The 15,270-nt window shown below is 43.1% G+C and overlaps 1 protein-coding gene across 2 annotated transcripts in view; it reads right to left on the bottom strand.

Moving 5' to 3' along the window:
• iqsec1b (IQ motif and Sec7 domain ArfGEF 1b) overlaps positions 1–15,270 on the bottom strand; it is a 186,607-nt gene that overhangs the window by 72,262 nt on the left and 99,075 nt on the right. For both annotated transcript variants that reach the window (XM_035631261.2, XM_035631264.2), the window contains exon 3: positions 13,546–13,599. In XM_035631261.2, the coding sequence (XP_035487154.2) occupies positions 13,546–13,599 (54 nt within the window). The remainder of the gene's footprint in view (positions 1–13,545; positions 13,600–15,270) is intronic.

Consider the following 15,270-nt stretch of genomic DNA (forward strand, 5'->3'; position numbering starts at 1 on the left):
AAAAGGAAAAGATGATGATAAAACCCCCCAATTTTAACTGACAGATCTCTGACACAACAAGCTGACGGCTTGTGACTGTAGAACTCATCAATGATCTAAAGTAGGAGTTGTTTTGTTGGCTTTTACCGGGTGCAGCTCTTCCTGTACCCAGCCGTGGGCTTCAGCTGCAGATTGGCTGGAAGAAAGAAGTCATGTTAATAACTGCAGAGTTTGTTTGGCAACCGGGGAAAGACAAGCCGTGCACTTCACTTGAGCTTTTTTCTGTCATTTGTAGACTAGAATCAACATACCCAATGGTACAACTAGGACCTTCAGTAAATCAGCTTCTAACAACCAGCATTATAAAACGGACTGTTTATTCTGTAATGAACAAAAACACGCTGAGGATATACTATACAATTAAGGGAAAGCACACAGTGAAGTCCGGCAAGTATAGTGCAGAGGTCTCAGACCTGTTTAGTTGAAGGGAAAATCATCAAATCAGCTCAAGTTCAGAAAAACTGAATCAAATATGACTTTTGCTTGATAACAGTTTCGCAAGCACCTCTGCTGTTGAGATTTGGGAATTTAAAAGCACAATATCATTTCAGGGAAGTGTAAAAAACTTAATTTCAACAGTACCCTTGAGCACCGCTTCTTCTGTGGTTCTGGAGTTCTCTTATCTGAATCCAGCTTCTATGGACAGAGGATGTTGTGCGTCAAACCCTATTGCCCGAACAAATTCAGAACCTGTTCAATGTCCACAGCCCTTTCCATTGGTTTTAAATGATGCTGATGGAGTTAAGGTTACAGTAGGTAAAGATGGTTATTCATGGCAAATAAAATATGGTTTTGGCTTCTCATCCTGTCTCCAAGTGCAGCGGTTGAGTATGAACTAGTTCATACAAAGCATACTTCAGCTTTAAATATACAGGGCATTGCATGTTGAGCCCATCACCACAAAGAATGTTAATATTGTAAAAAAAAAAAAGGTCACTAATGGTTAAACAAAATAATAAACATGAATTGTACTACTAATACTATAATCTTCCAAAAGAAAGTCACATATGCAACATGCTCCACCTCACCTGATCCTGCACCTCTTTACTTTTCACTAAGCTCCATACAAGACACTAAACTTCCTGAATTGGATATGGTGCTTCATTTCAGAATCAGAATCAGCTTTACAGACAGGTAGCTAATGCCTCGGGCACACTACACGATTTTCGAAGCCGTAGGATCTCTGTAACGTTCACACTACACGACGAGCTGTCTTGTATCGCAGGCTTTCGGTGGTTGTGCTGTTCGCACTACTCATCTGCGACCGGGGGTTCACACACTACACAATCTCTCACCGGGAAGAAAATGTCTCCAAAGTACTGTCACGTGAGAAGTGACACAGCAAAATAAGCGATACACGCGCACAAACAGGAATTGTTTGACACTTTCACGATGGACGTCAAAAAGAAACTGTGATCAATACATTGCGGGATACTCTTATGTTGAAAGGTCAGAAACAGGAAGTAGTTTGAGCGGCGCCCTCTGTGTTGTGTGGACGGAGAGAAATAACTTGATGCGTTTATATGTGGTTTCGCAATAAAGCCAGCACATGACGATGCAAAGTATGAAATGTAAGTAGCGTGTCAGTGGGGGTCGCGGGCCTTGTAGATGAGGCTGGCAGCAGAAGGGAAGAAACTGTTCTTGTGACAGGAGGTTTTGGTCTCGACAGACCTCAACCGCTTGCCGGAAGCATTTCAAATAGTTTAAGTCCGGGGTGGAAGGGGTCGTTGTGTATGTTGTGTAGATTGCCTGAAGACACATTTGGGAATTGAGGTTCTTAAAATAGAAATTGACTTGATCTCTAGTCATTTTAGTTTTTTGTAATCCTGCGTACAAACAAACAGACGGGGGTGAAAACGTCTGGGGCAGAGGTAAAAAATAAAAAAAATGAAAAAATGGGCTGGTGTGCCATCCTACTGCTGCCATCATCATTGGTTTTGGAAGATTTCAAGTTTGCATCTAATCACCCACCAAGCGCTCCAAACTTAAAAATTGGAGGCACGCATTTTATTCCAAGCTGTACACAGGAGACGTATGTTAAGTGTGAAGAAAAACTCAACAGCCTCGACGTGAGTTGAAAACTGGCGGCCAAACACACAACCACGTGAGGCCCAGGGAGAAACGAAACAAAAAGGAGGGGAAGAGGAACATTTCATTGAAACCCCTGCTGGGCCAATGTAATGGTTGTAAGGATGACGCTGATGAGCCGTTTGGGAGATTTCCCTGGGAAGATGTCAAGAACAAAGACAAGCTGACTTCAAGAAAAAGTCTGAAAGTTGGAAACCTTCACTTCCATCATAAAAGTTGTACTGCTTCTAACTTTTAGCCATCCCCAATCTGATCTGGGGACAGAAAAAGAACTGACTGCTCTTTGTCCCACACATTGTGTACTTACATGATAGTCCTGTTCATAGAACATGTCTCCTTCCCACAGGACGTGGTTATTGGAAAAAATACAGGACAGTGCGGTTTTTTTTTTCCTCAAGAAAACCAGCTGAGGCAACAAACCTCCGCCAGCAGCCGCACTGTGCTGCTGTTTCAATTGGCAGAACCCATCCCATTATCTTGTTTATCCTCATGGAAACTCTACACTTTACCATGTGCCCTACATTTTCCCTACAGATCTGGGTCTCAGGCAGGCACATGAATGAACGCAGCTTTTCGCTGATTTCAGAGGGAGCCAGGAATCTGCATGATTTGATCAAGATCCTCCTATGAAACTAAGGCTGAGCTCTGTAGGCGGATCACACATCGGTGCCATTATCTGAGGGCAGCACCCCGACCTGCTCCCCTCCGAGTTCATTAAAGGCCTTGCTCTTCTGCATCATATAGCGTTTACTGTCAGATTTGGGGGCGTGTCTCCTGCTCCCCTGCTGCGCCTGGACGCTGCGTCGATTCCCCGCTAAGAATAAGGCCGCAGAGATGGCAGCGATTGATAAACAGCCAGCGCTGCCTGGTTTTTATCATCACCTCCACAGTCCAAGCTCAGGAAAAAAACCAATAAAGATGGCCCGTGGCGTCCCTGCCCGGCCCTAACAGCTCCCACGAGCCTGCCGCCACCCCCGGGGAACTGCCGTCCGTGTAATTGCAGCTATTGTGAGGCCACTGGGAGCCAGCTGAGGTCTGAGCAGGGGCGATGAGTGGGAAGAGGAGGAGGTCCTGTACTTCACGTCTTCACGTGCCTTCCATTAGACATTGATTGATGGCTATCTGCCGAAGCCATGGCCCCCCGACTCAGGCTCTGCCCGCGGGACTGAGCTGTTCTCCTGAAGACCTCTCTGAGTAACTGACTACAAAGCTCGAGGTGACCATACTTCACCTAGCTTTACCCATTAATACATGTGTCGTGCACTGGCAATGTTCACCATCAACGTGCTGCAACTCCAAACAAAACATTTAATTTGAATAGATGTTTGGGTTTTAATTGGGGCCCACATTAATGATTCATTCTGATTAGTTTCTATTAGCTTCTAAATAAATTATTTGTATGATTAATTCAAGGCCGACAACTTGCAACTAAGGTCCCAAAGCCCAACGTGACATCTAGAAACGTCTTCTTTTGTCCGACCATCAGTCCAAAACCCCTGATACTGCATTAAAAGTGTCTATGTCCTATACATGGCTCCTAAAAAGGACATTGCTATACAACTATACATTTATTATCAACACAATGAAGATATGTGGTTAATATTTATACATGTTGACACTGAACATGTCAGTAAAATGTTCACAGACAACGTACTTTTTCTGCCAATATGCAGTATAATATATCATTTTATCTAACTTTGCTTTATGCTTCTGACTGTCACAGGAGAGATTGTTTGTTAACATCTAACAAAATCATCCCTTCCTTCCCTGACCTAATCCAAACCTAACCAGACCCTCCAAAAAAGATGTAATCGGAAAAGCAGTTTAGATGAATATTAACGACACGGTTGAACCATCATATATAATTAAGAAAACCAGTGAACCGGTGAGGTTTTGCTCTAAAATAAAAAAAAATGTAAACGATAAATCCATCATCAAAATATAGCTGCATATCTGTTGTGATCTGTTTTCACAAAACCAAGCAATTTAAAGGTTTGGTTCTCAGTGTTCGGTTGCAATCTTCTCTATTGTACATCAACACATTTACTAAAACGTCAACTTATTTAAGAATGTTCCTATAGTAAGCAAATTTCGCTTTTTAGTTGTTGCCATTATAATAAGACGGTCAAAGTAAAAAAAAAAATTGTATTTCTGTCCCTATTATTATTACAATCTTTAACTTTAAACCAAATTCAGTCAATGCCCAATTAATGGTCTATGGAAATTAATAGTAAATTGTGACATGAATATATAAATAGGACAATAGTGCTGATGTATTGTCTTTCTAATTGTTTTCTTTTTTTATAGTATAACTTAAGAGTATAACTTAACTGTCACACACAGGTCAAGCAGCTATAATATTTATAAAATGTCTACCCTTTGTGTTCGTGACAAGTAGAAAAGTCCCCCTCCAGGACATTCAACCCTCTGTATTGTTACTTACAGCACCAATGATGAAGGAATGCAATAATACAAAACCATGAAATCAAGGGATGACGGCAAACAGGAAAAACACAAGTCCTTATATGTCGCGACGAAAAGCCAATTTTAGAGAGTCTCTTCATCAGACGGCGTGATACTGTTGGTGTTGCTGTCTGAGGTATAGTCCTCACGTCAGCCAGTCAGAGCGAGGGAGTGTTTACAGCTTTCTCTCATACTCCGACTTATCTCCATGGACCATGTCAGCCCTCCAGTCATCTGAGGATTAATCTGCTCCGAGGAGCACGTGAGTAAAGCCTTAGAGCTGTGCTCCCTCTAGTGGATTGCTGCCCTGAAGACCAACGGTGTGTAAACACAGTGGCAGAGGTGAGGTCGCACTCACACGTGAGGCAAGAGCTCGGCGCTGACTATCGGCGAGCGACAGTTTTGCTTTTCAAACTGATGTCTTGCATGAGCATCTTGAGGCATCTTTTGTGAAACTATTTATTAATCAAAAAGGGGCTCATGTAAAAGCCGACAAACAGAAAGGGTCATGAGATTTTTTTAATCCTCAAACATCTATAAAGAAGAGCTTTTTTATATTGTCTTATATTTTGGAGCATCTTTCTCAACGACAACCACTTTTGTCTCGTGGAACATCTTGATAATCAAAATCCTCAACATAAATCCAGTTATGTTAACACAAACTGTTATGCTGTCAGTTGACAACAAGTTCTCACATCATGTTGGGGGGGGGGACAGCGGAAGGGACAGAGCAACCAGGTGGTTCCGAAACCACGTTGTCAGTGCTTCACCGGCGTCTCCATGCGATGTTGCAGCATGTACTCCCGTCGTCTCCACATTCTGCGGCGTCCTCTCTTTTTCTCGTTGGCTTATATTTTCCGTACAGACCATTGCACACACACTCGCGCACCTAGTGGCTAAAAGCTGCTGGTGGCTAGACTGCGACTAAAAACTCTTTGACTAATGACAAATTGTCTTTAGATGTGAGAGGGTGTCAGACTGAAGTCTTATAAAAAGTCTTGTCAGTGTCTTCTCAAAGTCGTCTAGTGTATGGGAGGCATAACATGTCACTCTAACTGTTAGGTAACTGTAGTGGAAGAAAATGGAACGATATTCACCGTGATCTTCACACCAACGTGAAATGCTTCAGCGAGCAGCCGACTGACTCTGTGTTTATGCCTCGCTATTCATGCAGAAATACGACACCCGGTGCAGTTAAATTCATAGAGTCGTCTGTCTATGTGCATTACATCACAATAATATCACAGTGATGTAATATTATGTGGCAGCCACAATATGTGTATTCCAGAACAATTATATACGCTATTTATGGATTGCCATGAGGTTTTTTGTTTCTAGTTTTTTTTATGTGCTGGAGCGAGGTAGGATGGGCCAAAGTTGGAAATTCACAACGTGCATGTGTATTTGTGTATCGGTGTGTGTTTATATATAGGTATGATAGGTGTGTGTGTGTGTGTATGAATGTGTATAACTACATGCATGTTTCTACTTATTTTTTCTATTTTAATTTTTTTCCATTTATTTTGTGTTTTCATTTGACTTTTTTCGTACTTATTTATTATTATTTATCATATAGTTATTTACCTAAAAAAAAATTCTCCTCTTGTTCTGAGTGTAAGGGTTGGGTGGGGATAACCAAAAAAATTATACTTCAAAAAGTATATACACTGTTTTTGACAGGCTGCACATCAGGTTATTAAAATGCAGTTTAGGTGGAGGGTTCGTTTTGAAGGATGACGGGCTCTGTGTTAGTAGCAGACGTACAGTAGCCTCGCGGCATCGTGTTTTCGTTGCCTCAGGCAGGTCGAGCCGGAAGCCGCGCTGGTCCGCTCCAGTCTTTGAAGCACCTTTCACTGGCAAGTGTGTCAGACGAGATGAAGGGTGAGGCAAAATGTCAGCGGAGCCACACTGTTCAACCTCTCGCGCGTTGACGGTACCCGGCTCAGCCTGCTGATGGCTTCAAAACAAATAGAGAAGATCATATTGTGACTGAGGATGGGGGAATCGAAGGAGGTGTATCGCATCATTAATTAGGCCTGGTTCATCACAGTGGGACCCCCGCTGAGAGGAGGCACATTTTCCGAACGCAGATTCCCTTTGAAATGATGTAAATCAGAAGACGCAAGCCGGTTTAAAGAACAGCGCGGGGGGGGGGGGGGGGGGGGGGGGGGTGCTATCTATCTCTATCACCCCTTCTTTTTGCTGCAATGCCCTGACTGAGTAACAGTAAAGTTAGAAATCTCTCAGGGCGCACGGAACAAACTTAACCCGGACAGAACACACACCTACGCGCTTTGAAAATCCATCACATTTTGGTAAAAACACGCTCAACAGAATCTGGTGAGGCATTAGGTCGCAGTAAATATGAATGAGTCAGGGACAAATTGGATTAAATGGCTGCGCTTGTTTGTGTTTGTGTTTATGTGGCTGTAACAAGATTATTATATATTCAGTTATCCTCAATCCTGAATGGTATGCAATATGTGAACGCACGCCCACACGCACATGCACACACGGGTGAAAACAGTCAGACTTCAGAGGACATTAGAACTACTACTTACCTAACTTTAATATTATCCCTATCCTGACCCCAAATCAAATCAAGTGCTCTGATTGGTTCATAGCCGTGGTATAATGAGCGTATAGAATGGCTATGACGTCGAATCAGTTTGCAAAGGTCCGCATCACTCCACGACTGACGAAAGTAACAACGTAAGTAGACGTGAGTAGCGACGGAGTGAGGTTGAGGAAACTTACAAGAGCTCAAAGCACACGGTGAGGTTGAATGGTTGTAGTTTGGTTGGCGTTAGCAATGGCCCACAGTAGCCTGAGAACTTCCAGTGAAATTGCCGGCGAACCCAGCTACCGTCTTGTGGCCTTCTTTCTGAGGAACGCTACAGTATGTCGCACAGCAACTGCCGTGCACTGAGCAAGCAGCCAGGAGGGATCTTTTTTGACGAAATAAACAATTCAAATTGTAGTGTACCTATCACTTTCCTTTCACTATACTTGCAGCCGTTTTACAAAAGCAACAGCTCACTTCAGGCCGTGATATACGCTCATTATATCACAGAGAAGAGGGTCGCCAGCGCTCCGCGAATGATTTACTTCATGGCCGCTTGCTTTTTGTCCCCATAAGTATATTAAATAAATTGTGACCATGTGCAAAGGTCCCCACAGCATAAGTAATACCTGGACAACACACACACACACGCACACACAGCTGTTCAACCAATGACACTTCTTAACCAAACATGTTCTTTTTCTCATACCTGGTCTAGTTCCCGTACGATTTGTCAGCCACAGCTCATTTCACTTGTAAAAGACAGAACAAAAACAAAAGGATGTTCTTCCAACCACAAATACTTCTTCATTTAATCTACAGACATCAATTAGAAACTTCCTGCTTGAGTACTCCATCTGTGAAGGTCTCGGTGCGCTGTGGAGGGGATTTTGCTGTTAATGCAGCACGTTATTGTGTTTTCAGGGTCAGATGTTCCATTGAAAGGCCACTGTACTTCTAGAGACACAAGAAACAGAATGCACTGCTTATCTCAGTCTGGGAAGGTCAACCAGCTAAGCTCCCAATCTCCACATATATTTCCTGGAATTTATTCTATGTACATAATGTTTTGTATGCAGAGTTGTCAGACCCAAAGAAAACCTTATCCACAGCTACTGACAGGGAGTAGAACACCACTTTTTCTTCATCACTCCGTGAGGAGCTGCATGTCTCAGCAGTCAGCCAACTTGGAAACCCCAAATGTCAGGTTTTCTCCACCAGCACCTGAAAGCATCATGACGTCCAGGAATAATGATCGGAGAGTAGAGAATCCAGATCTAAAATGCAGTCTAATCAGGCAGAGGCAAAGCTTTCTGCCAAATATCACCCAATTATGTTTGTAATGACATCAAAACAAAACAAAACAAACACTGGCAAACATGACAACTTCCAATAACCAGTACAGACACTGACACTCAGGTCTACAAATGATGATTGTTTTTATGATCATTTTGATCAATATGCTAGGGAACATACCAACAACCGACATATTTAAGAGCATCATTATTTCCATAGATTCCGAGAAATTTACCAGTACTTCAGAGCTGGATTTCGCCAATCAAATATAAATTCCTTTTTTTTAAAGGTGACATATTATGCTCATATTCAGGTCCACACTTACAATTTGGGTTTCCACTAGAAAAGGTTTACATGCTCTAATGTTCAGAAAAGGCATCAGTGTTCTCATACTGACCGTTCCTGCTGCTCCTCTTTTCACCATCTGTCTGAAAGACCTGGGTTTCTTTTAGGTCCGCCTCTCGATAAACCCCACTCTGCTCTGATTGGCCAGCTGGCCCAGTCTGTTTTGATTGGTCCACCGCTTTCAAAACGTGTAGGAAATGTCACGCACCTTCACAAGAAAGGTTGAGATTCTCAGATTGCAGGCGGGGTTACCCCAAAAGAATCCAACTGTCACTGCCATTACAGTTGGAGAGAAGTCTGAACCAGTTGGCCAGGCTGTAGGGTTCAGCCGGCTCACCAAAAAACAACAGGGTGGTCTTTTTTCACAGTTTGTGGGGCAGCAGGCTCCAAAGATACACACATTTATTATGTGCCAAACACTGAAAAGAGTGATTTTTTTCATGATATGTCACCTTTAAAACAAATTCCTTACATGTGAATATATGTATTTCATTGTTGTCTATAAATATCTTTGGATTTTTGACTGTTGGTCAAAGAAATTATTAAAATCAGTTGACTTTTTTCTTGAAACATAATAGAAATAATTATCTATGATGCTTAGTGTGCTGCTTCATATGTATATATTATGTACATATACTGTTTGTGCGTGCATTCTCATCAGTGGTGACGTTGTTGTTTGTTGTTGTGATGTAATGCACATAGACCGACGACACTATGAATTTAACTGCACCGGGTGTTGTATTTCTGCATGAATAGCGAGGCATAAACACTGAGTCAGTTGGCTGCTCGCTGAAGCATTTCATGCTGATGTGAAGATCTGATCCTCCCTCTGCGGAACCATAACTTGGATCATAAAATAAACACATCGACCGTTGGCATAACACAATACGTTTTGTTTTATAGCCATATTTACACCTCACTAATGCTGAGGTGGCATCTTGGAATAACAATCAAACAAAATTATTACAAATTACAGTAGTAATTAAATATTACTTGCACTTCTTGTATATAATATAGTTGTTGTTTTTTTCTATTTTTATTGTGTATTTTTGCAATATTTTGTTATCCCATCTCCTCCTTTGTTGCTGCTGCAAAAAGTGAATTTCCCCAGCATGGGATTAATAAAGTCTTGTCTTATCTTTAACAATATGAAATTAATAATCATTACACTGTACATTTGACATGACAGGACACGGGAATGTATTTATTTCTCTCTGACTAATGACGTGAATATTAATCAATTTCCAGAATTGATTCTTGACTAAATTTCTGTTGATTGACTAAATGCATTGTCTCTACGTATAAATAAGCGAATATTTCCAGCATATCTAGCATCAGTCATGATACTTTATGATGCTAACTGTCATCAGACAACCTGGTGTGTGACAGTGAACCGCCACGAACAGCAAAGGCCCATCACACTACCCATCATGCACCGCCCACAGAGACTGGAGCGCTCCAGGTACAGCACACGGTGTAATTATTATGGCGGGGCGATAGCTGTCTGAATTTGCCTCCATGCAGATTTATGCCAAAGCGAGGGGCCTCTTTTGATCTGCTATATGCTCCGCTGTGCTCCGCAGCGCTGCCATGAAAGAGACTTTACAATTAGATCCATTCAACGCAAACAGAGGTGGCAGGAGAGCGAATGAAAAGCCCGGTCTATTTATGGCTTCTTCGCGCGCCACGACAGCGCTTATACGAGGTTTGTCTTAATTAGCTGCAGCGGAGTCTCGAGTCTTATGTACCATCTGACAACTTCCAGCCGTAATTACTACTGCCTGCTAAAAACAGCCACGTGCTGCAGAGCTCTTATATCACCGTGGCCAACAACAACAGCAGCAGCAGCAGCGGTGCATACTGAACACACACAGACGTGCTACTACAACACACTGAGGCTAAAACACCAGGACTGCTTAAGCTCCTCTCAGGCTCTTTCTCGATGTTTATATAGCATTAAAACAGCAGTAAGGGTATAGAGGATGTGAGGAAGAGCCACGTTTAAGATCACATTAATGCCAAGTTCGTGACTTAGTCGTTTTTTGCCGCAGTCTAAAGCAAAGGCTGCTCAACTCCGCCACAGTCGTCTCCCAAGATGTAAAGGCATTAAACTTTAACTAGGAGGGCTTCCTAAATATTTCAGTGGCCCGTTCATTGAAACAAGTGGGCAGACATCTACGGGTGGTTTTACCTGTGTGATAATAGCAGCCGGGGAACAATGTTGACACGTAAAGGTCCTGTGGCATGCACCAAGGAAACACGCTGACAAGGACCTTTTATGATGAGGTCCAATGAATCAATCTCGAACGCTGCAGCGCCGGTGCAGCTCGAGCTGCTGTACTTGATATCGTTGTCACGAAGAGTGATGCACGCGGCCTCATTAAGCAGCTGTATATGCACACACAGTTAGGACAGGCAGGAGGATTAATGAGAGGGGCCTATATCAACCACATCCCCGACATTCACTGTGCGACAGCGCAGTTTCTCAATAATTAACAGCCGTTTGAGTCTTAATTGTTATGCACTTCTCTTGAAGAGTCTTCACACGTTAATTACTTCATCACTTTGTTGGGACACGTGTTGTCATATTATTACTGCTCGGATCGGAGTGGGTTCAAACCCTAGTGAAGCGTTGCGATGGGCGATGGCACGGAGAGGTGGCAACAGGTTTACTAAACCGACGTTCTGTCTGCAAGCAGGAATATCTGGACATACGAGGTCCTCTCTCGACAGCAAAACTTATCTCGTCAGTTTTTATTTACGTCAAGTATTTTGACATGGAAATTTGGACAGCTTGATCCGGGCATGACACAAAACTTGTTGACTTTTACCAAATGCCAGCGCGTGCCGAAATTGATTTTCAAACTTCAGTGAAAAGAGAGTCTCAAAACAGATACTGCCGCAGAAAGCAAATGTCAATGCATCCCACAGCCAGTGTCCTGACAATCTGATGCTCCGCAAGAAACTCAATGAACTGAAAGCAAACATGGATGCTATGAAGGGTCCCAAAGACGACATCAGGTCCAGTGAGAAACTTGCGTATGGCCACTTACTGAGCTTGTCAGGAGAAGAAGACATCTCCCAAATGTGACTTCAACACTTTCTTGCCTCACTGCAGATTGGATTAGTTCTGGATTTTATGTGCCTCGCAAGTGAAAAATGGACGAGAAAACTGATTACAGCCACTCAGAGCTTCCTCTCTCTCAAAAAAACTTTAATGTGAAAGACTGGAGGGGCGAGTGTCTCAAGCCGAAGGATGGAAACACCACTGGTGTCGCTGGTGAGTTCTGGAGTCAGTGTTGATGGTGTTGCATGTGTACGTGGCGTTTAAAAAGAACACGTATGCATGCGTCTTCATGAAACGATGCTGTCAGACGCATCCGCCTTGTGGCAACAGACCCACCAACCTTGAGCTCGGGCGGGTCACGTGATCCGACATCGCAGTCGATCCCCGGCTCCGAACAGGCCCTGGCTTTGCAGCTGTGCCCTGACAAGAGAGGGGAGGGGCTACTTGGCAGTATGATGAAAAGCCTGCTTAGTGCGGGCGAGCCTTGGGTGGAACAGATGGAGAATCCTTCTTTTCTTATGCAACCCAGTCGTAGTGGAGCAGAAAATATGAGTTTAATGTGACTCCCTGGATGTCAGATAAAATAAAGAGCCTAATGAACGTCCTGGGACGAGGAGATGAGCTTTACAGGCCAATGAGTTCTCGGATTAACCAGAGGTCAACAGGCAGAATCCTGCTGCCTGGTACTGCTGGGACTGACTTGACATGTTTTTTTAGGAGTGTCACAACACAGTGATGTGCGACATATTGCATAAGCCTGATGCATGGCATCACATTGTCAATGCTCGACCACAGGAAGTGTTGATTCAGTCCTGAATGCATGACTGATTCCAGATTTTGTTTATTCAGATTCCACATTAGGATTGATCACCTTCATACATATTGGCATAGCCAGAAAAGCAGCGGCCATTAATCCGTTATGTCAGTTGTTACTACTGCAGGAAATTCTCTGCATTTGAATTCACAACATTTTCTGCAAAAAATATAATTTTCATTGACTGCCTGGATTGTGTAGTTCTGTGTGTTAAGAGGAAAACAACCAAAAAGTGGCTGTGTGTAAGCAACTACCGTGGGATGCCACTGCTGAAGGCTCCAAATTGACCCGAACAGGGAGATTAAACAGACAGAGAGGAGAGGACACGCTGGTGAACGGCTTTGAATAATACTAACACTCTAGGAAGGGGTGAATAAAAAATGGCAGCCTTCTTGAGACCCCTTTCTAAAAATAGCTCCGCTGGTGTGACATCATCAGTGCAACGCAAACACTGTCCAACCTCAACGTCTGCCGGTGCAGGAGAGAAGACTGTGTGGAGTGCTTCATCATGCTGTGGTTGTATTTGTGCTTTTCTGGGTTGACGACATGCACACAAAAAAAAAAACGCGTGCACGTGCAAAGAGCAGCAGACAATAATCCACAGCGTCCTTACACATTTTCTATTTTCATAGTTTTCAAAATGACTTTCCTCCATTTACAGACAGGAAAAAAAGAAATAAAAAAAGAAATCAACATTTGACTCCTGGTATTCCAAGAAAACGTACCCACATTAATTTTGCCCATTTCCTACACCCACTAAAACTAAGCAAGTTTTTTTTTCCTGACAAACTAACTCTCAGATTTCCTCGAATATACTTCCTCATCCACCCCCGAAATCACCCAGCATGCAACATTTACCCATGTACTCACGAGTGATGGTGGCGTCTGTGGGTCATGGCAGAGCTGGGAACGTCTGAGTCCGGTCTGGGGGAAGAAGGAGAGCAGAAAGCTGAAGCGCACACACTGACTGGCATGCAGTTAAAGCTCCCTCTGTCACCCAGCAAACTCTCTTTCACACACACACACACACACAGACACACACACACAGACACACACACACACACACACACACACACACCCACACACAGACACCCTGACATAGTGTGCTGCTCATTCAAGCTTGGTCACAGTGGGGATGATGTCTCACGTACCGCAGTCTCATGATGTAACTGGCACTGAACATCTCATTAGCAGAAGCCAAAGCACACACTCTACTGCATTTAACCTACTTAATATATATTCATGTACAAAGACTGGTGCTGCATATCCATTAAGTCTACTTAAGCATATCTGCCTGGCCGATATCTATTAGTGCTTGGGGGTACGAATTTGTTGTATGGCAACGGGGAACGAAAAGACTCATCTTGTACACCAAATTGTTGTTAATTTTTTTCCACTACATGGAATACATATTTTCAAACCGCATTTCTAACATATTTTGTGGCTTTAAATTCATCAAACAATACTTGAATTCTTAAAAGGGATCTCACTGCTGTCACGCGTGTGTGTGTGTGTGTGTGTGTCTTTGCAGGAGTGTGTTGACCAAACAAGGATTATCTCACTGTAAAGGGACCTACGTGATATACTACGCAACAGCTCACTTTCTACTACTGCGCTGAGAAGGGGAGAGGGGATTGGCCGTCTGGTCTCTATGGAAACCACCGGCTACGTTGAGGGCAGGTCCACAGAGGGGAAAGGCATCAGGGAATCAAAGCCTTTCTGCGCCTCTCAAACAGGCCTGATGAATCCTCCGCAGCTAATGACCGGGCAGGTACATGCTTTAAACACATTCACATTTAATACTGCTGAATATCCCAGTCTAACAAACTCACTTAGAGAGTTTTAGTGAGTGGAAACTACCACAGAACAAGATTCTACTCTACACTCTACACTTTTCTACCAAGTCAATTGGTGCAGTGTGTTCTATGCACTACAATTCACTGCTTTCTCTACATGTTGGACTGGGAAAGGTGTGCAGAGCCCCGTGCTACCCCTCTGAGATAACATGGAGGATTGCTTCCTTTTTGACTTCCTTTTAAGGGTTCACAGGAGCTTTGGCCTGTGAATTAAAGAAATGAGGTAAATTTTACTGATGACCCCTCACCATGACACCCCACACAATTTTCAAAGTCTTAAGGTTCATGATTTAGCACCCATGAACTATTTGATACCCCTTGAACTCCTAAAAGACTTTTGTTATCCCCTTCTTGTCCCCCTCCACTCAAAGTGTTTTTCTTATGTTTCTATCCTCTAAAATGTCTGACATTGACTACGGGGACTGGTATCTGAGCAAATTTTGTCACTATAGAGGTGTTTTCACATTCCTCCCCAGAGATGTCTGTGCACTTCTCTGCATTTTGTAATTCAAAGGAATCCTGGCAAGCTAGATTCATTATTTCACAAAAACAGAAAAATTGTCCTGTTGAAAGATGGTGACTCACTGATAACCCCCTATCACCAGTCAGCCACGTAGTATGAGCTCACAGTGACTTTAAGTCTCCCATTGTGTGTGTGAACTGCACAGCAAAGCGATCCGATGACTTTGACGTGTAGTCTGAGCTTGGGAAACGCTTTTGCATTTCATTTTTAAGGGCA

Source organism: Scophthalmus maximus, chromosome 6, assembly GCF_022379125.1.
Source record: "Scophthalmus maximus strain ysfricsl-2021 chromosome 6, ASM2237912v1, whole genome shotgun sequence".
Taxonomy (NCBI): domain Eukaryota; kingdom Metazoa; phylum Chordata; class Actinopteri; order Pleuronectiformes; family Scophthalmidae; genus Scophthalmus; species Scophthalmus maximus.